Raw genomic sequence first — 25,337 nt, forward strand, 5'->3', positions numbered from 1 at the left:
CTTACTGCTTCTCAGAGGTGACTTGGTGACTTTCTCAGTGTTTGGAGAAAGTGGCCAAAAAAGACATGTTATTTTGAAAAAAACACATCTAAAGGTAGCTTGATAAGAGTGGGTGTATGAGAAAAGTTCTTAGAGGGTAGGATCATGCTGGTGAATAAGTCATCAAAGGCATTTTTCCTTCTAGATTTCTTCGATTAAAGCTAAGAATTAAGCAGAATTTTGAATGAGAAGGTCCAAGACCTAATATGGTTCATTTTCATTTAATTCATACCAGTTATGTTCTTGGGTGACACTGGATATTGATGGGATAAGATCTCAGTGACTATAAAATATTCATAGGCATAAAATCTTCCAGTGAGTGACCAGTTAGACATGAGTGATAGCAGGAGAGCTCTGCGGAGTACATAGGCGTCTGCGTTGGGGCAAGGTGATGCTCGTAGGCATCGAGGACGTGAGATCTGACTTGAGTCCTTAGAACTTGGCCGTTAGGACTTGATAGAACAGATGGACTGAACCCTGTTCCAGGCAAAGAGCATGCAGGTCACTGGCTGCATCAAAGAGGGAGACATTATGTCTTCTGTGTCAGTCAGCACTTTGAGACAGAAGGAGTGAGGGGTAAGATTGGCTTTATTGTGGTCATGAATCTGCATGCCATGCTCAGGTATCTGAGGTTGGTTTTGTAGATTTTTACTCCCTGGAGCATTTTATGTAGGACAATATTATTGTCCGATTACTATTTTAGAATGATCAGTCACGCTGCAATTATAAGCAATAGTTAACACAAGAGACAGATTTGTAGATGGCTGTTGAAATAACTTAGGCAAAAAATAATAGAAGTGAAAAGGCTGAAAGAAGCAAATGTTTTTGTAAAATTGTTAAAAAAGCAGAATTAGTGAGAATGGCAGGTAGACCATAGAGGAAGGAAGAATTGAGGGTGCCCTCCAGTTTTCTGGCTTGAGCATTATATGTAAATGTTATTTACATTCCTAGAAATGTAGTGTAGAGGAGAAAGGAAAGGAATACTGCTTCAAAACATGTTGAACTTGGGAATAGGGTGATGGCTCAGCATTTAAAGGTTCTTGCTTGCAAAACTTTCCAGCCTGGGAGCCTGCCAGCCCAGGCTCAATTCCCAGCGTCCATGTACAGCCAGATGCACAGTGGCACATGCATCTGTGAACCAGCGCCCCTATGTCAGCAGCGGCAAGAGACCTTGTCGCAAAGAAGGTAGAGCATAGATACCTCATGTACATGGCGGTACACCGTACACGCACTCACACACATTTTAAAATGTTATTAAAAAGTATAAGCTCTCTTTCTTTCTTTACAAAGCTGAACTTGGGATACATGTGGTATGTTCAATTGGAAGTCTGAACAGCGGGGCCTGAAACTTAAGAGACATCTGTTTATGATAAAATTGAGTTGAATATTAGCATGCAGCAATGAGTATATTTTCTTTCTTCTTTTATTGACAGTTTCCATAAGTTTAGACAATAATCCATGACAATTCCCTCCTCTGTTCCCATTCTCCCCCTCTCAAATATACCCTCCATTGAATCTCCTCCCCCTTCTAATTAGTCTCTTTAATTATGATGCCATCATCTTTCCCTCCTATTATAAGGATCTTGTGTGGGTTGTGTCAAGCACTGTGAGGTCATGGATATACAGGCAATTTTGTGTTCTTTTGGCTCCTACATTCTTTCAACCACCTCTTCTGCAGTGGACTCTGAGCCTCGGAAGGTGTGATAGAGAAGTCTCAGTGCTGAGCACTCTACTCCACTGTTACTTCTTCTCATTACCCAGTGATGACGACCATCTGAAGAGAAGCTTCTCTAACTGAAAGAGAGAGAGAGTAGCATTACTACACGGGTATAAACATTTTAAAAAATGCTTAGAGGGCAGCTTGGTGGGCATACTATATGCATTTAGTCAGACAATAGGAATCGTTACTCCTGTAGGGCTCATGACCACCCCAGCCACAGGCTTTTGACTAGATTTTCAGTACTAGGCATGTATTCCCTCCTGTGGAGTGGGCCTCCAGTCCAACTAGAGAGTGGTTGGTTTTCCCCATAACAGACATGCCACTAGTGCACCTGTTGGCACAGTTGGCCCGGCTGGTCAGTCTTAAGGTTTGCAGGGTCCACTGTTGTTTACCACTGCTGATGACTTCTCTCCCATGGGCTGCATGCAGCGTACCTCTTTCAGGCTTTCCGACAACTGGTCAACAGGAAGGAGGCTTTCAGCTCAGCTCCAGCTCAATTTCTCAGTGACCTGCAGCCCAAGTGTGTGCAGTCTTCAGTGACAGAGTCTTACCATCTAGTTTTGGTGGGGAAACCAAGAGGCTTAGCAATGGCCTGTAATGTTTTGGGGGCATCAGTGACCTCCGTGTCCAACACCTCACCAGAAGGTATCCCACCCCTGGCCCTGAAATTTTTCCAGTAATGATCTATGGCTTCTGGGTGTACCTTTATCCAAAGAAGTAGGTTTCCATATGGCTTGTTCATAACCTCTTAAATTCTGATTAACTCTCCTCCCCGCCCCCCGCTTTGCTCAGTTCTGTTCCTGCACTTACATATGCACAGCGCCCTCCCTTATGTCCTCCTCTCTCCCTCATAGCCTCTTTCTAGCTTCCTGGCCTCAAGTATATTTTCTTTTTATTTTACACTTTTCGAGGTAGGGTCTCACTCTAGCCCAGGCTGACCTGGAATTCAGTATGTAGTCTGATGGTGGCCTTGAACTCACAGCAATCCTCCTACCTCTGCCTCCCGAGTGCTGGGATTAAAGGTGTACGCCACCACGTCCAGCACAGGTATGTTTTCTTAATAGCTGTCATAATAAAAACTAGAAGACTAGAGAGATGGTTCAGTGGTTACATTTGCTTCCTGGACAAGCCTTAGTGCCTGAGGGGCCCTGATACTGTCTGAGTTCAGATGTCCAGATCTTGTGTAAAAAACAGCTGGACATGGCCACATGTACCGTAACCCCAGTCCCTCAGGGGACCAGAGAGGCCGAGAATCTTCCTAGTTCCACAAGCTCTGGCATCACCACTGCAGGCCAGCATATAATGAGCCTGAAGGCCACATGCATATGTGTCACCACCCATTCCACATGTGCGCACGCGCGCACACACACACACACACACACACACACACACACAGAAGTAAGAAAAAATGAAAACTAAAATTAGAATTCAAAGCCACTCAGTTCAGCGTCCCATAAGTCTGTTTACTTCCGTAAGAGTGTTGAAACACACATACTTAGGAGCAGCAGAATTTTCAGGTCGAGTCACACGTAAGACTGTCTTGTCTGTACTAGGAAATAAATAATTTACAAGGTGATGAGAAGTCTGTTCTCCAGAAGTTCTCCTGTTGACCAGCAGAGGGCAGTCAGTCTTGAAGTTCAGTATTTTTTGCTCTTTTCCCCTCAAGGCTCAGAAAGCTCTGTGTGTGTGTGTGTGTGTGTGTGTGTGTGTGTGTGTGTGTGTGTATGCATGTGTGTGTTTTTAAACACAGGGCTTCATGTAGCCTAGACTAGCCTCCAACTTGCTATGCACTCCTGGTCTTCCTGCCCGCACCTCCCCAGCTGAGGAACTGCAAGAGTGCACCACCACAGCGAGTGTATGTGCATACTGCTGACCGAACATAGGGCTTCCTGTCTACCAGACGAACACTTTACCAGCTAGGTTACATCCCCAGCCAAAAGCTTAGTTTTTTTTTTTAATAGAGTTTTTGATGTTCTTTTGAACTTAGATCTCGAAGGTGTTCGGTTTTTGTACTGGAAACACATCTATACTGTGCTCCTAAATTCCTATCTCTAATCCTTGTTTCTGCCTTAGTGTTTGAGAAGATATGAATCCTGTAAGAGCTGTTGCAATGGCTCAGCATTGGAACTTGGTATAAACTGGACAGAGTCTGAGAAATGTGGATCAGTGCCTCTCGGTTCCTCTCTATTCAAAATGTCCAGCCAGGGCTGGGGAGATAGCTCCATGCTTAGGGTGTTTGCTTGCAAACTCAAGTTCAATTCCCAGTTCCCACATAAAGCCAGCTGAGTGTGTCCATGCATGCATGAAGCATGTGGAGCACACCTCAAGGGCTCAGGGACGTGCATGCTGCACACGCCACACTCACATGCCACACTCCCATATACATGCACCACACCACACACACACCACATACAAACACACGCACACACACGCACGCAATCAAGCAAGGAAAAACAAGTCACAGTTTTTGTGCCTCGTTAACCGCTAAGATTCAGGGGCACAGTTGTGTTTTCTTAGCCCAAGTTGCTAGAGAGTTTCTGACAAGGCCTTTTGCTTTGGTAAAGCAGAAGGGTCTTCTATGACTTGACTGAAGGGATGTAAGAAAAACCCCCTTTCTCTGGGTGTAGCCTTCATTCACCTGCCACTTGTCTGAAATGGCAATTAGTCTACTTTCTAGCTGCAGGCACTCACAGCTCCACTGACATTCAGAAAGTTCACTGAGAAACTAGAGAAGTGTGACAGCATGAATTATTTCTCTTAAGTTCACAGGTCGGTGATATAACAAGAAAGTGAAAACATGGGCACTGGTGGGACATTGACTACTTTAAAACTTGAGGATGGCAGACTTGCGTGCCTCCCACCAACGGATCGAGTCGTGAAGAAAGCAGGGCCGGCATGCCCAGCACTATGCTCATCGGGCCGTGGAGCAAATCCCGGAGGCCATTGCTGCTGGCGTCCCTCGCTTAGCGAGAAGACTGGGCACTAGCACTTCTCTCTGTGCAGCCTCACTGCTTCCCGGCCTATAGTCGGCGTCCAGTAACCCATGTAACTTTGAATGAACTCAAAGCATGGGTTACCATGAAGACACATTACTTTGGATAGAAACAGGTCCACATGAAGTCAGGGAGTCTCAGCAGGGCTCGGGAAAGTTCTTGAAGCTGGTATTCTTGCTTCCAAATTAGTCTGTCAGTAATTCAACTGAAGGAAGCACAGGGAAGAAGAAATGGTTCTGCTTCCCAACACCTGCTCCGTTAAACAGATGGGGGTAAAAGTTTGGATGGCTGGTTATTTTTACTTAGTGATGAATGCCATTCTTAACTAATGGTACTCTTTTTTTTTTTTTTTTTCTTGTAAGGATAAAATAGCTCCCTGTAAATTTTATTATAAAAATAAGAAGCTAAGCCGGATGTGGTGGCGCACGCCTTTAATCCCAGCACTCGGGAGGCAGGGAAAAAAAAAGGAAGGAAGGAAGGAAAGAAGGAAGGAAAAGCTAATTTAATTGATCTATAGTTGTAGAGAATGTTGACAGGCTCTTAGACATCTGTTGTGTACTTGGTAAGTAGGGGTTTTGTTTTTATCCATTTTACCTGTTCCCCCCACATCCCCCCATTAAAGAATCCAGATTAAGGAATATCTTCATATGGAAGGGGAGTGAAAAATATCTATTTCAGAGACAAGCAGGAGCCTGCTTTTCCTTCTTCCAAATCCAGCCCAGAGCTGCAGCCGCGCTGCTCGGTGTTGGCAGTGTAGTGTGACCACGGTCAGACCTAGTCACCTCTGGGGAAAGAACCTGGTTATGGAGGGAAATGAAAACTAGTGGTAAGAAGGCAGGTTAGGTGTTTATGATGCTGGATTGTCAGCAGGTAATCGAGAGGTGCCTAATTACTTTTGCCAGGGCGTTATGAAACTAGCAAGTCGGAAGTGTAAGGTGCCCAAATCATGAGCAGGGGAATAAAAGCAGTAGGCATATATTTTATATCCAGGTTGAAGAAAGATTGACTTTCGAAGTCAGTCAGTACTGGGGAAAGAAACAGCTATCACGTCCCCGAAGCTGTGAATTACAAAAGGCATTTCTGTCGGGTTGCAGAGCCCCTCGGGGTTTGTTTCATTTATAACATGGCCTCGGGCTTTCTGCGGTGTCAGCTTGGAATGACCTCCTTTTCAACCCTGGGCTGGCAGCTGGAATACAGCTCTGCCCAGACCTGGATCCTTCAGGCGCTCTTCATGTGCCATATGTGAACTGTGACCCCTTTGTTCCTTCATCCAGGTGATTGGGTCTCTATTTTCCTTTACATTTAACAAATTTGTCTTCCTTCCTTTTTCCTTTTTGGCTTTCCTTTTATTTTCTGCTAAATAAATTTTAATTTCTTGGTGGCAACTTAATTTTTTTTATCCAAATGTAACACTGGCGCAGAAGGAGACGAATGAAATCCTAATAAGCTCACGGAGTGTCCAGCGTGAGCGTCCGCACGTGGACGGTGAGGGCTCGAGAAGGAAGCATCAGGAGAGCTTGGGAGGGCACGGGTCCCAGCAGGCCTTGCCCTGCTCTGCCTGCTTGGGACGTGGCAGAAACGCAGTCGTGCGGTCCCTGTGCCTCGTGTCTGAGCCCTTGCACTCAGTGCTCCCGCGCTGTCCCTTCACGCCCCTCGCCCACCCCGCCCGCGGTGCTCTGGTATGAATAGTCCACACTCACTCCACCTGGGACAAAGACTGTGGGCACTCGTGGCACTACGCATTCTGGCACGTGGCTCCTGGTTAACGTGGGCATGTTTCTGAGTACTGACATAAAAGTGGAATTACTGAGACACAGAGCCATCTAGTCATTTAATTTTCAAATTTATATAAGCTATTAACCTACTGATTTTAGGCACAAACCTGGTTGGGAACATTGTCAAATATGTATACATTCAGCATTAACATAGTACATCTAATTCACGGCTAAGGGGCATACTTTTCTTGAGGGACTTTTTTATTTTGTTTTGTTTTGTTTTTTGGAGATAGGGTCTCACTCTAGCCTAGGCTGACCTAGACTTCACACTGTAGTCTCAGGAGGCCTTGAACCTCACGCCAGTCCTCCTAGCTCTGCTTCCCAAGTGCTGAGATTAAAGGAGCCACCACACCTGGCTTCTTGAGGGTCTCCTACAGGAGGGGTTCAATGGAAAGGGGGCCGGAGAGGGGGTGAAAGAAGGTAACAGGATTATGATCAAAATACATTACATACGACTATGAAAATTGCTACTACTAATAAATAATTTTTAAAGTGATTCTTTGCGTTATAAATACAGCTCATTTGGCACGAGTCCTTGCCTAGCATGTTCTAGGCCCTAGGTTTGATCGCCAGCACTGTAAGCAAATACCCAGCTATAGTCCTGGCACTTAGAAATGGAGGTAGGAGATTCATACATTAACTTTATGCTCACTACATAGTGCTTTTGGGGCCAGCGTGGGCTGTGTGAGACACTGTCTTGCGGGGGTGGGGGAGTGCTTCATTTGAATTTAGTACACTTTGAAGCAGGTCACTCCTGTGAACAAGATGGCTCTCACTACCAGTGACATGTCTTGCTATCATTCTTCCTAGTATGTGGCTTGTATTGTTTTCCTAAGCTGAGCTGTTGAACTCTGACTGCAGGAATGTAGTGAAAATAAATATCTGGGAGTGGTAATTTACTGTAGTCATGACGACATCTAGGTTGCGCCCTCCCTGGGTAGCAAGGCCTGCTGAGGACAGTGAACCGTTGTGCCCATCTGGTCACAGAGTGTCACTTGCACCGGGAGCCCATCTGGAGTCTCTGAACTGTGGATGGACTCCAGACAGTATAGGTGGCACGAAAAACCTTCCTCGTTGACTTTCACAGCTCTTTCTGTGAAGACCTATGAATACACATAACTCCGTGAATGTGGAAATATTATAATTGCAGATCCCTCAAAACCCGGCTGTCTCTATCTTTATATATGTATGTGCATGCATACGTGTGTTCAGAGGGCAGCTGTGTGCCCACCACAGCATGCATATGGGTGTCCTTGCGTGTTGGTCCTTCCACATTGTTTGAGGGAGGGTCTCCTTGTTGTTAATGGCTTTCACCAGGCTCGCTGGCCCACCAGCTCCTGGGATCCTGCAGTCCCTGCCTCCTGTCCCAGCCGTAGGTGTGCGGGGCTTGCGATGTGCGCCAGGGTGTGGGACTTGAAGTGGTTCTGGGGCGTTGAACCCCAGTTCTCACACTGCGCACGAGAGCTCTGACAACTGAGCCACCTCCCCAGCTTCCCCCTCACCGACCACAACACCCGATGTCTTTAAAGAAAATTTAGTTTGACTAGATTATGTTGCCCCGCTGTGAATATTCAAAGATTGGGGTTTTTTAAATATATTTCATTTTTATTTGGAAAAAGGTAGAAAGGGGGAATGGGCATGCCAAGGTCTCCAGCCACTGCAAATGAACTTCAGATGCATGCACCACCTGGTGCATCTGGCTTACTTAGGTCCTGGGGAATTGAACCTGGGTCTTTTGGCTTTGCAGACAAGCACCTTAACCACTAAGCACACTCCAGCCCTGAGTTGGTTTTTTTATATCACTGGAATCTTTTGAAGATCTTAAAGAATTTCCCTCTCCTTCATCAGAACAAAACAAGCAAAAATGTGAGGGTGTAATTAAGATCTGAGGGTTCTAGAAGGGTAAGGACAGAACCAGAAGATTTGCTTCCCATGTTGAGTAAATCTTTTCTTGGCTAAAGTAGAGGTGCCAGACCTATCAAGATGCGTTTCTAAACAAAATGTCATAAAGGATTTCACTTTATAAAATTATCCCTCAAAAAAGTCTTTGTTTTTCTCCTATTTTTGTTTTAGAATAACACTGTATAGACATTGGTGTTTGGGAAATTGTCACTGCAGGAGTCTTGGGTTTTTTTCATTTTTTTAAGGGATTTGAGATTCATAGTAGTAGTGATTTAGATTGGTAAATTCAATTCAAAAAATATTATTGGTAATCCATGTCATTCTTTGCGCTTTGCCACCTCTGAGAACAGAAATAGTGGGCAGTGTCCTCAGGAACCTTGTGGTCTAGGGGGTATGTGCTGGTCTGGACACACCCAGGAGTGACCACCAGGTAGTAGAGGGTAGCTGGTGAGTGAGAAGTCCTTCAGGCAAGGAGCAGGCAGACCCACCAGAATTGCCTCTCAAGGGACAGGTAGAGTGGCCCAGCGACACATCACTGGTCTCTGCCCACTGGGGGAGAAACACGGATCTGAGTGCAGAGCCTCGGTGAAGGAGGCGTGGGAAGCAGGGCTGACGGCACAGCTCGGTGACTGACGTGCTCCCGCCTGACCGTGTTGGAAAGCGCGTCCCAGTCCAACCTTGCTGTGAGCCCCTGAGCGGATCGCTTCTCCTGGCTGCGCTTCCTTTTTCCTCCTTTGACAGACGAGGACAGCCCCGTACACTTGCTACAGCGTTGCAGGAAAGAAGAGGGGAAAACTCTCAACTCTGGGCAGTGGGAAACACCTAAACATTTTGGCACCACAGCATGATGGGCTCTGAATCATTCCAGGCTTTTATGACTTTTAAAACTATTGACATACAAGACATGGAAGGAGCAGCCTAATAGATCAAAATAGTGAACTCAGGGCTGGAGGGATGGCTTAGTGGTTTGCCTGCAAAGCCAAAGGACCCAGGTTCAATTCCCCAGATGCACAAGGGGCACACGCGTCTGGAGTTTGTTTGCAGTGCTGGAGGCCCTGGCACGCCCGATCTCTCTCTCTCTTTCTCTCCCCCCCTTTCTCTGGTACATAAATAGCTAAATCAACATAAAAAATAAAAATATAGTGAGCTCAGCCACCACTTGTCCTCAGTTTTATGTAAAATCTTTAATGTGGAAAGTTGGCCTGGAACAGGCCGAAAGTGGAGCAAAGGATTGCTGGATTTGAAGAAATGAGTTCATTGTTGCTGCCAGGGTCCTGGAGAGAGAGAAGGAATAAATGTAGCCATGAACTAGGTGGGTGGCCTTCGAGGGTTGGGCACAGGGTTGAGTGTTCACCATTCCACAGCCTCCAGTCCCTCCCCAATGCCCCATGGCTGGATCGCGGGCTCCTCAGTGCTACACAAAGCCGAAGCGTTCATTTTAAGCTCCTTCCTCTTTTCTTCTCTAGGGCTTCAAAGACAGCCCCTTGGCTTCTGGGACATCCAGCCTGACAGCCACCAAATCATTGCTTCGTCCAAGAGTCACGAGGATCTGTCTCAGGGACCTGATCTTCTGTATGGAGCAGGAGAGGGACATGAAGTACTCTCGGGCTCTGTACCTCGCCCTTCTGAAGTGACCGCTGCTGTCCACGTAGATCTCGCTGGTGGTGCACTGAGCACACTGGCGCTGCCACGCCCTCTGCTGAAGCCTCCCTTTGGGAAGCGCTCACCGAGGCGGAGGACCGCTGTTTACAGTTCCCGGCTCTACTGACTCTCACCGCGCGCTGTGGGTTCGCGCAGTGAGCGCTTTTCGGAAATCATCACGAAGGCCGTTCACGTCGACGTGGCGCCTGCCCACCTGTGCGTTGAATTACAGCAAGCTCAGGCTCTCTCTTCACCACTGGCTTCCTATGCCAAACTGAACTGCGAGGTAGGTGTCTTCCCTAACCCCGTCTGCGCTGAAGGGCTGGAGCAAAGGAGTCAGAGTGTAGTTCCTCCTGTAGTGAGCCTGTCCTGGTGTGAGGTTTCATGGTCTGGAATAGAAAGTGCTTACCTAGCTGGGGCAGTCAGCCCCTGTCGTTGAAGGTGACAGGCCTCAGTGTAGGATCCAGTAGCGTCCTGGGTTGTCTGAGCCCCGGGATTATAAAGCATCTCCCTGAAGCTGGGTTGGCTGTGCCCGAGGTGGCTGAGTCTCTTCACTCCATGGCTGCTTCTGGACTGACCAGGGGCTCGTTCTTGTCAGGGAAACTTCAGGTTAAAGCTGCTGCCAATATACCTCATAGAAACTGGGAGAGGTAGAATGTACTAGGGATGACAAGGCACTGAGTTCAGACTGATAAGGGGACAATGAAAACAGGGTCATAAATAGGAAATGGGCTCCAGGAGCCCAAGGACGGAAGGTCACAGTTTGAATGCTAAAACTGATCCATAAGTTGGTGATTGAGAAAAACAACCCACAGCCCAAACCAAACAGGAAAATATATCATGTATTTTCAAATTGCAATATTTCAAAAGAAAATAATTTTTGTTTTGTGTTATTTTAAATCCCAAAAGGTTATTTTTTGTGTGATTAAAAAAATAAAAAACAATTTTAGCTCCCCTAAGTTTTAAGCATCTTAAAAAATCCTATTTGATAATTAGACATTTTAAGCAATAGGAGCCCCCTTGGATTGTGAACTTAGAGGGTCTCGAAGGTACTGTCCGCATGTCAGTCTTGGAGATGCAGTTCTGAAAGAGAGTGGCATGTCACACCGGTCCTCTCTGAGGAAAGAGCTGAGATGCACAGCGAACACTCCCCCTTCCTTCCCCGCTTTTAAATCCCACATGGACAGGTTGTAGCCAGCAAAAAATAACTGGTCATTAGAGCCGCATTCAGAAAGAAAGCTGAGCCACTAGGACACTGACCCAAAGGGGAAGCACCTCGGGCGTGTGCCACGCCCCCCCCCCCCCCATCGGGACGGTCAGGGCCTTGTTCTGTCGTACTGCAAGAGTTAAATTGGCCACGGTTTTTATTTTAACAAGTTATTGTGTAAAATGCCATAAATTATGTATGTGTTAAAAGTACTTTAAAAGCTCTATATATGCCCAAAGTTGTTTTTGTATATCTAAATGCTTAGCTTTATTTTTTGTAAAGTGCAACAGACTCCCACATTTGTGTATAATCTTACTGATCATATGTTTAAAATTATTTCAAATCTGTCATTAAAGTAATTATTTTATGATAAGAACAGCTTGGTTTAGTCACTTGCTTTGAACGCCATGAGTTTCCATGAGTGGCTAGTTCCTGACAGACTACCGTCTGCTGGGCAGTGGATCTGCCTGAATATTACTTATTTTGGAGTGTTGGTATCTGGGTTCCAGAACCTCACTTCACATCCAAGTTGCTGTATCATTGCTGTTGTCAATGTTTTAATTCATAAACATATCTATTTAAATTTATTTTTTTAAATTAAGGACTGGAAAGATGGCTCAGCAGTTAAAGATAAGCACTTGCAAAGCCTGACAACCCTGGTTCAGTTCCCCAGCGCCCACGTGAAGGCGGATGCACCACGTAGCACATGTCCCTGAAGTGTGTATGCAGCAGCAGGAGTCCCTGCTGTGCCCGTACATTCCTCCCCCTCTCAGATAAATAAATAACAATTTTTATATCACCCGAGGGGCTGGAGAGATGGCTTAACAGTTAAGGTACTGGCTCAGAAAGGTTTGATTCCCCAGAACCCATGTAAAGCCAGATGCATGAAGTGGTGCATGCATCTTGGGTTCCTTTGCAGCAGCTAGAGGCCTGGTGTGCCCATATTTATTCTCTCTCTCCTTGTAATTAAATAAATCATCAGATCTGGAATCTCTAGATAAAACAACCCACTAGAGCCAGTGAGCAGCCGTCCACTTTAGAAGTGGGGTGGAGGTACCACCACCCCTAACTTCCTGAAGCCGAAGTCTTTGTGACCCCTTTGCCTTCATTATTTGTCGTGGGCAGTGAACGGTAAAAGGGGTAAGCATCAGAAGTCCTTATTTATCTACTGTGGAAAAAAAGAAGCAGCAGCAGCCACTTGGGGGCCGGAGAGATGGCTTAGCTGTTGCAGGCAAAGCCAAAGGGCTCAGGTTTGATTCCCTAGTATTCATGTAAGCCAGATGCACAAAATGGTGCAGGCATCTGAAATTCGTTGGTAGTGTTTGGAGGTTGTAGTGCACCCATTCTCTCCCTCTCCTCCCCCTCAAATAAATAACTAGAAATTTAAAATTAAAAAAAAAGGCAACTCTGTTTTACGTTTTTAAAAAACCATTGTATCTGTCCTCATCCACTTACTTATAGGCGCTCACTGAGAATCCTTAAGCGTTCTCTCTGTCGCTCTCGCTCTCGCTCTCTTGTGTGCTTGTGTGTGGGATGTGCTTGTGCTTACGTGTGTGGACACACGTGTGTGCTGTGCTTGTGCACATATGGAGGCCATGTTTTTGAGACAAGGTCTCTCACAGCCTCGAGGCCACTGATTTGCCCAGGTTAGCTCACCGCTAAGTCTTGGGATGTGCCTGTGTCCACGTCCGCAGCACTGGGACTACAGACGTCTGTTGCCACGACCAGCATTTTCCGTGGGCCTCGGGGCCTCATGCCTGAGAGGCATTGACTTCACCCAAGGAGCCATCCTTCCAGCCCCTTACTTATTTAGTTAGTTATTTTGCTTGCTATTTAATTTGTGTATGCATGTGGGTACGGATTCAAATGTGTGTGTGGAGGTCCCAGGGTAACCTCAGGTGCCATTCCTCAGGCAGCAACCCGCCTTCTGAGACAGGGATTTTCACTGGCCTGGAACTTGACAAGTAGACTAGACTGTTTTCATTTCCCCAGCACTGCGATTACAAGGATATGCTGCCATGTCTGACTTTTTAAAAACTGGTTCTGGGGATTGAACTCGGGTCCTTACACTTGCAAGGTAAGCACTTGACCGATCGAGCCATCTCCCCAGCCCGAGTCTTCTCTTTGCCAGGCGTGGGGGCGCGCGTCTTTAATCTCAGCGCTTGGGAGGCAGAGGTAGGAGGATCGCCATGAGTTTGAGGCCACTCTGAGATTACATAGTGAATTCCAGGTCAGTCTGGGCTAAAGTTAAACCCTACCTTGAAATACTTAAAAAAAAAAAAAAAAAAGAAAGGCATTATTGGACCGGGGAAACAGATGACCTAAATTCGGATCCCTAGAGCCATGTAAAACCAGATGCAGAAGTGTATGTCTTTAATCCCATTTGTCCCTACGGCAAGATGGGAGGTGGGGCACATGGGCCAGGTAGCCCAGGGAAATGAGAGACCCTGCCAACAACCAAGGTATGAGGTGAGGACCGACAACCGAGATGGTCCTCTGACCTCCACACACAGTAGCACATAGGTACCCAGACTCACATGGGCACACACATGCGGCTTAAAAATAAAGCAACATGGAATAGTCTTTAGAAGTCTACATCTCTTAAAACTGGCATTTGAAGTAAGTTTTTGTTTTGATTTTTTTATTTATTTGCAAGCAGAGGGAGATAGAGGGAAGAGAGACAGAAAGAGTGGGTATACCAGGGCCTCCAGCCTGGTCCTTCGGCTTTTCAGGTAGATGCCTTAACTACTGGGCTATCTATCTCTGTAGTCCTGAAGTAAGTTTTGTTTCATTAGAATTTTGATTAAAAAAAAATACTCTGGGGCCTGGAGAGATGGCTCAGCTGTTAGAGGTACTTGCTCACAAAGCCTGATTGCATGGGTTTTATTCCCCAGTACCCATATGAAGGCAGATACACAAAGTGTGAATGGGTCCAGAGTTCACAGGAAGCAGCAGGAAGCCCTGGAGCACCCATTCTCATGTGTCTCCCCTCTTTCCTTCACTCTCTCTCAAATAAATTAGTATTTTTAAAAAAATTGCCTAGGGGCTGGGAGGATTTCTTAGTGCTTAAGGAGTTTGCCTGCAAAGCCAAAGGACCCAGGTTTGATTCCCAGGGCCCATGTAAACCAGATGCACAAGGGTGGGGGGGCATGTGTCTGGAGTTTGTCTGCAGTGGCTGGAGGCCCTGGCATGCCCATTATCTCCCCTCCTTTCTCTGACAAATAAATAAATAAAAACTTAAAAATTGCTTAGAATTAAGACTGTTGATGCTAACTGTGCTATGGTTGCAACAGAGAGTACAGTGATTAAAGTACAATATTTAGGAAAACAACAGAGCCATGGTACAGATTGAATAGACTGGACTTTGTCTGTTGTATAGTGGACTAGGTGAATGTGTATACAACTTTTGTGCTTGGGCCAGAGAGAAGGCTCAGCAGTTAAAGCGCTTGCCTGCAAAGCCTAACAACCCAGGTTCGATTCCCCAATACCCACATAAAGCCAAATGCGCAAGGGAGTACATGAGTCTGGAATTCATTTGCAATGGTGTGCCCATCTCTCTCTCTCTCTCTCTGTGTGTCTTTCTCTCTCTCTCAAATAAATAAATGAATGAAATACTAACAAACTTTGTGCTCAACGTGACTCAGTTATTTGGTAGGACATTAAAGTATATTGTGTCATATGATTATATAACCAGTATTTGTTCTAGTGTTCCTGTCTTCTCACTTTCGTATGCCTCTCTGACTTTTTTTTTTTTTTTTTTTTGAGATAGGGTTTCACCCTAGTCCCGGCTGACTTGGAATTCACTATGTAGTCTCAGGGTGGCCCTGAACTCACAGCAATCATCCTACCTCTGCCTTGTGAGTGCTGGGATTAAAGGCATGCACCACCTTACCGGGTTCATATGCCTCTCTGAACTGATTCAACCTTTCCTTAACTTCTCTATGTGATTACCGCTTTTGTCAGCATGTTTTCTTCTGGCTTTTTAAGCATCCATTAGTATTTTCATGTGCATTTCAGTCACATTGCACTGGTGCACTAGCCTTTTCACTGAAGTTGTTTCGCCAACTGGAAGTTGGTCGTCAGGATATTTTTCCTTATAGAAACAATGAGACACTTCTGTGCAAACAAAGCGCTTGCGGTACCTGTCACATGTCAGTGGAATGCTGAGCAGCTAGGTGAGAGACATGGGCAGGGTCTGTCTGTGAACTTGGCAACATTGAATACAAGGGTAGGAAAATTCTCCCATGTGGAGCCTGAAGAGATGGCTCAGTGGTTAACAGTCCTTGGTTGCAAAGCCTTTGGGCCCGGGTTAAATTCCCCTGTACCCATATGAAGCCAGATGCTCAAAGTGGAACGGGTATCTGGAGTTTGGAGTTTGTTTGCAGTGGCAGGAGGCCCTGGATTATCCATTCTTCCTCTCTCTTTTCTTGCAAAGAAATAAATTTTGTTTTTTGTGTTTTTTTTGAGGTAGGGTCTCGCTATAGCCCAGACTGAGCTGGAATTCACTTTGTAGTCTCAGGGTGGCCTCGAACTCATGGTGATCCTCCTACCTTTCCTCCCAAGTGCTGGGATTAAAGGTGTGCGCCACCATGCCTGGCTTTCCAAGTGTTCTTAAAATAATGTGTTTGTTTGAAAGAGAGAGACAGGGAGAATGGGCACACCAGGGCCTCCAGCCACTGCAACTGAACTCCAGATTCTTGTGTCATCCTGTGCATTTGGTTTACGTGGGTACTGGAGAATTGAACCTGGGTCCTTAGGCTTCTCAGGGCAAGCACCTTAACCACTGAGCCATCTCTCCAGTTCTTCTTCCATGTTTTGATTAAAAAAAAAAAAACACTATACAAACATACCAGGAACACTGAAACACTACAAAATAGCATGCGAAATAATTCTCTTACAGACCTCCCCAGGTTGCCTGCTCCCTTTTTTAGGTTCACCCACTTTTACCAGCTCCGTGTGTGTCTTCCAGACTCTCTCTGTAAGTACGTAGTTGATTCTTAGCGTCCCCCACTCCACTGTTGGCGTATGTCAGCATTCTAGCCTGTCCTTACCTATTCTCCCAATCTCACTCTTTGTGTGGAGAAGTGGGGCCCCAGCGCTATGGCACACATGGGGAGGTCTGAGGACAACCCCAGGCATCAGTCCTCACCTTCCACCTGCTTTGGGACTTGTTCCTTGCTTTTGCCAGGCTATCTGGTCCGCAAGCTTCTGGGGGATTCTTTTGTCAGGCTCCTCTACTAAGGAGGAATTAGTAGCCACGAGGAGAGTAGAGCTATCCTATGCAGATTTTGCTGGAGGCGGTGAGGAGAGGGAACAAGTCATCACAGAGATTACAAAGTTCCACTGATGGCATCCTCTCACCACATGGAGGGCATGGCACGTGGGGGAGGGGTGCATGTACACGTGCATAGCACACGTGAAGCGGTCAGAGGACAACTTGGTGTGTCCGTCCTTAACTTCCACCTTGTTTAAAGCAGGGTCACTAATGGTTTACTGCTGTGTTCGCCTGGCCTGCAAGCTTCTGGAGCATTCAACCTGTGTCTGTCCGCAGCACTCTGGGGAAACAGATGATCAAGTCCAGGGTCCAAACTGGGGAGGCGCTGGATCTGCTGAACCATCTCGGCAGTCCCAGATTCTTTATGGAAGGAAAGGTTAGGAAGAAAAAAGAATACTCAAGAACAAAACCATTGATTTTGTACTTTGAAAGTCTAATTGGAGGGACTAGAGAGATGGCTCAGTGGTTAAGGTGCTTGCCTGCAAAACCAAAGGACCCAGGTTCAGTTCCCCAGGACCCACATAAGCCAGATACACAAGATGGTGCATGTGTCTGGAGTTCTTTCGCAGTGGCTGGAGGCCCTGGTGCACCCCTTCTCTATCTGCCTCTTTCCCTCTCTCTGCCTCTTTCAAATAAATAAAACTACTGTTGTGTTATTTATAAAAAACAAACAGAGAAGAAAAGAAAAAGTCTAATTGGGAAGAAATGGGAGAAAATTTTGGAAATAATAAAGTGGGATCCATTAATATATTTACACTGTCCAAAATCCAAAACATACATGTGAGTATTTGGTAAAGTTACCCCCACCTTGGTGTAGATTAATTCTCCAAAATATGTCTTTGAAAGGATTTAGAAGGGGTTGCCTGTAAGCTGTTTATCTCCCTCCGACTTTCCCCTTGATTGTAAGAGCAACATAGTCTTGCTTTAGGATTTGAAAAATAAAAATATCAGGAAAAGGAAAACACAAGACGCTGAGGATGTTTTGGTGGGTGTCTTTCTAGCCTTTCTTTCTGTGCAAGCTCCAGCTGTTGCCGTTCACGTTGCCCACTGCCGTGCCCCTCTCCCTGTGCCGAGGGATCACAAGTCGGGGAGTGACGTGGACACCATGTTTCTTCTTTCCTCAAGAAGTATATGGATTTGTTTAAACTACTTCAGCTTGCTGACCCTATTAGGGGTGAAATGAAATCACCCTTCCAGACTCACCGTTGCTGACAGTAGTCCTCTTCATAGGAAGCTTGTGGGCCGGGTGGGAGGGAATGCCATTGATTCTGTGTAAGTTATTTGGCGCAAAGCTGGTGGAGAAATGTAAGCCTTGGGGCTTGGGCCTTAAGACTCAGGCCTTCACCCTGTAATGCTAATGAAAGCTTTGCTTGAAAATGAAGGCCAGGAGAAGACTTGTTGCTGGGCTGCCTGGAACCTCGGGTCCTCGACTCCAATCCTAAAGCTAGGGGTCTCCAGGGAACCTTCTAACATTCCGTTGCTGGTATGCATTTCCCACTGGGCACTTCAGCAATGTTAAATCTTATAAAATTAGACAATGCTTATCTTGAATGCCAAAGTGAGGAAAACACTTGACAAGTGGTGCATGATCTGCTTTCTGCTGTATCAAAAAGCGTTGTGTGGTGCTGGACCAGACCCATCAGAAAAATAAACCCAAATGCGGGCATTGGTAATGGTCTCTCCTGAGCTGTCTGAGTTCCTTAAGGCTTAACAAATGAGTACAAACTCAAGAGCCGAAGGGAGGGTAGGACTGCTTACAATGCACTCTTCCAGACACAAAGTGGCCCGGATGTCCATGACCTCACAGTGCTTAACACTGCCTACGCAAGAGGAGGAAAAGACGACAATATGAAAACAAAAGACACTGGCTGAGAGACTGAATGGTGCAAGATGGAGAGTGGAGTTGCGAAGGGGAAAGTGAGGGGGTGGGAGTTACCATGGTTTATTGTCTATAATTATGGAAGTTGTCAATAAGAAAAATTAACAACCAAATGAGTACAAATTGGGTGGCACCAGAAATGTATTCCCTCAGTTCTGGAAACTGGAAGTCTACCTTCAAGGCCGCAGGAACGCCTTCCTTGCCTCCTCCAGCTACGGGTGGAGCCTGTCTTCTCTTCCCCAGAGCGCACCCTTGCTAGCTCAGTACGATGTCGTCTTGACCTTTCGCGAACGACATCTGCAAGCACCCTTTTTTCAGTAGGTGGACATGAACTTAGGGAGGATAGTCTTCAGCCCACATCAGGAGCATATGATAGGTGATTTTGGTATTTTATTTATTTATTTTGAGAGCAATAGAAAGAGGCAGATAGCTATGAGAATGGATGCACCAGGGCCTCCAGCCACTGCAAATGAACTCCAGACGCATGCACCACCTTGTGCATCTGGCTTATGTGGGTCCTGGGGAATCGAGCCTCGAACCGGAGTCCTTAGGCTTCACAGGCAAACGCTTAACCGCTAAGCCATCTCCCCAGCCCCAATGTTGGTATTTCTGATAGCTCTTTGACTTTCACTCTGACTTCCATCATAGTGATAATTACAGGCTTTTTAAGAGGATTATATTGTTTGGGTTTTGTTTTTTTTTTTCCATGATACTATAAACAGACTCATGATGCTGCCAGTCCGCACCCGCTCCCTACTCTGCCACTTAAGGCAAGACCTGAACTTCTCTGTAGGCGGCTCTGTCCCTTCCGTGCTCCTGTTTACAGTGGTGTGTTCTGGCACCTTGAGATCCTAATGCTGTCTAGAGTCCCCTGTGACAGAAGAGGTGGGATAGGAAGTCGTACCTTCAGCTACGGCTCGTGACAACCTTCCAGTGTGGCCCTGGCACGCTCTTTCCCTTACCACACTGATCTAAGAATGTCAGTGATGAAGTCAGAAGAGCCACCAGGTGGAGGGACCCTTGGGTCACCCACCCCGAGCTGTACATGGTTGAAGCATTGACCCGTGCTATGTGTGCCGTTCACAACGTCTGTTAGGATGGTCGGCACAACAAAACTGACTATTACGGAACTCCTGCTCTTGTTCCTTCAGCTCTGTTATGGACGCTGGCTTATTAAGAGACAATATAATTTATTAGAAATCACAGGGAGAAAAGATCATGACATCAAAATAAAAGACTGATTGAGATGGGGAGAATGGCGTTTCAAAGGGGAAAGTAGGGGGGAGAGGGGCATTACCATGGGATTTTTTTTATAATCATGGAAGTTGTTAATAAAAAATAAATTGAAAAGAAAAATAATCACGGGGAAGAACCGGGCATAGTGGTGCACGCCTTTAATCCCAGAACTCAGGAGGCAGAGGTAAAAGGATCGCCGTGAGTTCGAGGCCACCCTGAGACTCCATTGTGAACTCCAGGTCAGCCTGGGATAGAGTGAGACCCTACCTTAGAAAACAAACAAACAAACAAAAAAAATCACAGAGAAAGTAGTGGAGCTGGGATTTGAACCAACGATTACCCAACTGCAGAGCCTGCGTGCTTGATCCCTAAAGTGAGATTTTTAAAATAGATAAGTCAGGGTTAATTTCTTTCCTGCATGATAATATTTATTTACTTGTACAATACTTTTTTATTTATTTGCAAGCAAGAGAGAGAATATGAGCATGCCAGAGCCTCTTGCCACTGCATAGATGAACCTCCGACTTGTGCTATTTTGTGCATCTGGCTTTTCGTGAGTACTGTGAAATCAAACCTAGGCCCAAAAACAAAAAAACAAAACAACAACAACAAAAAAACCCAAGCAAACAAACAAAAAGACAATTTAGCCAGGTGTGGTGTTGCACGCCTTAAATCCCAGCACTCAGGAGGCAGAGGTAGGAGGATCACTGTGAGTTCAAGGCCACCCTGAGACTACGTAGTGAATTCCAGGTCAGTCTGGGCCAGAGTGAGACCCTACCTCAAAAAACAAACAAACAACAACAAAAAAAACCTAGGCCAACAGTTGTTGCAAACAAGCACCTTTAACTGCTGAGCCATCTCCCCAGACCCCATGAGAACATTTTGACTATCTAGACCAGCTGTCCATTTTCTCTTCTATACTCAGTACCTTCTATGAAGGTACTGTACCCTAGCTCTTTCAGTTCTCATGACATAGAGTTTAGATTTCTTCATACCTTGTTTTCTTCAATATCTCCTAAAAGGCCACATTGAAAATACGGTTCTACAGACAGTTTTCAAAGGAAAAACACTAATGATCCACAAATATTTTAAAGTGCTCAACATCCTTAGACGTCAGGAAAATTCAAGTTACAAATACTCCGAGATTCCATCTCATCCTAGCTAGAATGGCTATCATAAAAAAAAAAAATGACAACAGGGCTGGAGAGATGGCTTAGCGGTTAAGCGCTTGCCTGTGAAGCCTAAGGACCCCGGTTCGAGGCTCAATTCCTCAGGACCCACGTTAGCCAGATGCACAAGGGGGCGCATGCGTCTGGAGTTCATTTACAGTGGCTGGAGGCCCTGGCGAGCCCATTCTTTCTCTGAGAGATGGCTTAGCAGTTAAGCACTTGCCTGTGAAGCCTAAGGACCCCGGTTCGAGGCTCGGTTCCCCAGGTCCCACGTTAGCCAGATGCACAAGGGGGCGCACGCGTCTGGAGTTCATTTGCAGTGGCTGGAAGCCCTGGCGCGCCCATTCTCTCTCTCTCTCTGCCTCTTTCTCTCTGTCTGTTGCTCTCAAATAAATAAATTTTTTAAAAAATGACAACAATGCTGGTAAAGATTGGGGAAAGAAGCTTATTCATTGCAGGTGTAAACTGGTTCAGCTATATGAAGATCTTGTGGAGGAGTCTCAAAAATGAAACCTAAGGGCTAGAGAGATGCTTAATGGTTAAGGCACTTGCCTGTAAAGCCAATGGACCTTGGTTCAATTCCCCAGGATGCATGTAAGCCAGATGCACAAGGGGGGATGCATGCATCTGGAGTTCATTTGCAATGGCTAGAGGCCCTGGCATGCCCATTCTCTGAGTGTGTGTGTGTGTGTGTGTGTGTGTGTCTGCCTCTTTCTCCTCTCAAATAAATAAATAAATAAATACAAATATTTGTAAAAAATGAAAACTAGGATGTCACCGTATGACTCTCTAATCATTACTGGGCATAGAACCAAAGGACTGTAGAGCCTACTGAAGAGATGCTTGCAGATTTATGCCTACTGCTGCTGTAGCAATGGAAGGAGTCAGCCTTAGTGTCCCACGGATGAGTAGATAATGAAAATGAGGCATACACGCCATGCAATTTGATTCCATCATAGATAGAAATGAGGAAATTTTCAGGAAACTTGATAGATCTGGATATTAAGGGAAGTAACCCAGACTCAAAAAGATCAGTATGGAAGATTCATGTGTAGATCCTAGCTGCTATTGTTTATGTATGTGTATGATGTTCATAAGTGTGTGTGTGCTTATATAGGATGGAGTGTCGTTATGGGCCCTGACTAGAAAGGGGCCCATGAGAGGGAGAAAAGAGAGGCTTAAATGAGAGTGGAGAGGGTAATAGGATACATGTGACATGAAAATGCATTCTTTCAAGCTGGAGGAGTGGTTTAACGGCTAAGACTGGTTTGATTCCTCAGGACCCACGTAATCCACATGCACAAGGGGGCGCATGCGTCTGGAGCTTGATTGCAGTGGCTGGAGGCCCTGGCGCACCCATTCTCTCTGCCTTTTTAAAAAAAGACACGTGTGGGCTGGAGAGATGGCTTAGCGGTTAAGCGCTTGCCTGTGAAGCCTAAGGACCCCGGTTCGAGGCTCGGTTCCCCAGGTCCCACGTTAGCCAGATGCACAAGGGGGTGCACGCGTCTGGAGTTTGTTTGCAGAGGCTGGAAGCCCTGGCATGCCCATTCTCTCTCTCTTCCTCTATCTGTCTTTCTCTCTGTGTCTGTCGCTCTCAAATAAAAAAAAAAAAAAGACACGTGTGACTTCCCCTCCCTCTCTCTCTCTCTCTCTCTCTCTCTCTCTCTCTCTCATTCTCTCTCAGGTTACATCTTTTAATTAACTAATAAAGATTTCTTTTTTTTAATAGATTTCTTTAAAAAAAAAAAAGCAAAGAAAATGCATTCTCTCTCCTGCCTGTTTCTCCCTATCTCAAAATAAGTAGACTTTTAAAATGGGGGCTGGAGAGATGGCTTAGTGGTTGGGGATTTGCCTGTGAAGCCTAAAGGCCCAGGTTGGATTCCTCAGGACCCATTTAAGCCAGAATCACAAAGTGGCACACACATATGGAGTTCATTTGCAGTGGCTAGAGGCCCTGGTGTGTCCATTCTTTCTCTATCTGCCCCCCTTCTTTCTCTCTCAAAATAAATAAATAAAAGAACACATGTAACATGAAAATAGAAAGGAAAATACTGGGGACAGAATGGCATACCAGGGCGGCACAGGAGGCAAGCAGATAGGGGAGAGGAACAGAACAGAGGAGATCAACCAAAACAAAGTATATTTGAAAATGTTGTAACAAAACTTGTTACAATGCAAGACATATATATAGCATATATATATATGTATGCCATATGTACATACACAGCACAGCAGCTGGGGTGGCTCGGGAGTCAAGGAGAAAGTTCAAAACCCTTTTGGAGCAGATAGCTTCAGGTTGGCTGAGATGCACTTCCAGACCAGGCACAGTTATGGAGGAAGGGATTTATTGAAGCTTACAGATCCAGGGGAAGTTCCATAATGGCAGAAGAAGCTGTCCTGCTTTCCCAGGACCAAACACACAGAGAGAGAAGCACCAGCCTAAACCCAAAAGCCACACAGCACAGCACACTTCAGGCACTCCAGCTAGGCACGCTTTGCGTATCTTTAGATTGAAATCTCAAACCCACCACCACACCTTAAGATCCGCCCAGTGACACCGCCTCCAGCCAGGTGGCTGCAGATGCAAACTACAAAGTAATAAGACACTGAATATATTGGGGGCCATCTACTCAAACTACCACACCTTTAGTGCTTAAAATTCCCTGCTCTACTGTGCAGTCAGCCTATGTAAGGAAGCTGGGTTCACTGCTCACTCCAGGCCTGTCACTATTCAGTGCGGGCCATGGACCCACCACCTGAGAACCTATAGAACGTAGGATCCTGGGCTAAGGGATGTAGCTCAGTTTGTAGAGTGTTTGTCTAACATGCATGAGACCTTGTGTTTAATTTTCAGCTCATAAACTGTAAACCTCAACACGGTAGGGGTAGGAGGACCAGAAGTTCAAGGTCATTCTCAGTCAACTCCATAGTGAGTTTGAGGCCAGACTTGGATATGTGAGATCTTGCCTCAAAAACAAACACACAATAAATAAATAAATAAATAAATAAATAAATAAATAAATAAAGATGCAGGATCCCAAGGTCCAGAAACCCCTTCTGAACGAGAGTATTTTAGAAGGAAAGTCGCATGCATGCTCAGGTTCAAGAGTACTTCTGTAGCTGACCGTTGGCCTGTCTCAGCCAAAAAGGAAAAGTTTTACTTCTGTTAAACTTCATTTTGATGGCTTTGGTCTGTTATTCTTCTTTTGTTTTGTTTTGTTTTGTTTCGTTTTGTTTTGTTTTGTTTTGTTTATTCTTATTTATTTGAGAGCAACTGACAGAGAGAGAAAGGCAGAGAGAAAGAAAGAGAGAATGGATGCACCAGGGCTTCCAGCCACTGCAAATGAACTCCAGATGCATGCGCCCCCTTGTGCATCTGGCAAACGTGGGTCCTGGGGAATTGAGCCTCGAACCAGGGTCCTTAGGCTTCACAGGCAAGCACTTAACCACTAAACCATCTCTCCAGCCCTGGTCTGTTATTCTAGCTGGTCACAATTGTTTAAATTTTGATAATGGCCAGGCATGGTGGCTCATGCCTATAATCCCAGCTCTTGGGAGGCTAATATAGGAAGATCATTGTGAGTTTGAGGCTAGTCTAGGGCTACAGAGTGCTCTCCAGGTCAGCATGGACTCTATTGAGACCCTGCTTCAGATTAATAAAAACCTTAGAGCCAGGCATGGTGGTGCATGGCTTTAATCCCAGCACTCAGGAGGCAGAGGTAGGAGGATGGCCATGAGTTGGAGGCCACCCTGACATTACATAGTGTATTCCAGGTCAGCCTGGGCTAGAGTGAGACCCTACCTTGAAAAAAAAACATACAAACAAAAAAGCTTAGATAGGTAGATGATGATAGATGGATGGATGGACGGACGGACGGACAGACAGACAGATAGATAGATGATAGATAGATAGAGGTAAGAAGTTTTAATTCTGTCACTGATCGTGACATTTCAGCCTCATCCCTCTCAGCCTTTTCTCTTTGATGTTTTGCTTTCTTCCAGTCAGGGTCTCATCCATTGCTCAGACTAGCCTCAAACTAGGCTAGCCTTGAACTCTTAACCCTCCTGCCTTCAAAGTGTTAGAGGAATGGTCAGCTCGCACCCCGTACCGCCTCAGCTTGTCTCCCTCCAGCTTGACACGCACGCCTTCGATGTTCATTCATCTTGTCCGTGAATGAGCTGAACAAGACAGGGCCAACTATCAAACCGTGAGGCATGCCTCCACCCTCCAACATTCATCCAGTAATTAGCACTGACATCACTTCATATCCAACCAGCTCTGGCTGACGGGACTGTGGCGGGGGTTCAGAGTTGGCATGTTCTAGATACTGCCAGCGTGGCACCTGGCTCAAGGGAGAGCGTGACTGTGATAGGGGCTGAGCTGTGATGCACTCCACTCATCTGTTGATTCCTCAGCTACCTCAGGATGTGCTGGGTTTTGAGATTGTTCTTTTCCTTTTAGAGAGCATGGGGAAGAGAGAATTGGTGCACCAAGGCCTCA

General features: G+C 45.9%; 1 protein-coding gene across 1 annotated transcript in view; it reads left to right on the forward strand.

Moving 5' to 3' along the window:
• Positions 1-11,587, forward strand: part of Taf4b (TATA-box binding protein associated factor 4b) — a 138,683-nt gene extending 127,096 nt beyond the window's left edge. The window contains exon 15 of the mRNA XM_045135387.1: positions 9,896-11,587. Coding sequence (XP_044991322.1) covers positions 9,896-10,063 — 168 coding nt within the window. The 3' untranslated portion in view covers positions 10,064-11,587. The remainder of the gene's footprint in view (positions 1-9,895) is intronic.
• The last annotated feature ends 13,750 nt before the right edge of the window (positions 11,588-25,337 follow it).

The sequence above is a fragment of the Jaculus jaculus genome, chromosome 15 (assembly GCF_020740685.1).
Source record: "Jaculus jaculus isolate mJacJac1 chromosome 15, mJacJac1.mat.Y.cur, whole genome shotgun sequence".
Classification (NCBI taxonomy): domain Eukaryota; kingdom Metazoa; phylum Chordata; class Mammalia; order Rodentia; family Dipodidae; genus Jaculus; species Jaculus jaculus.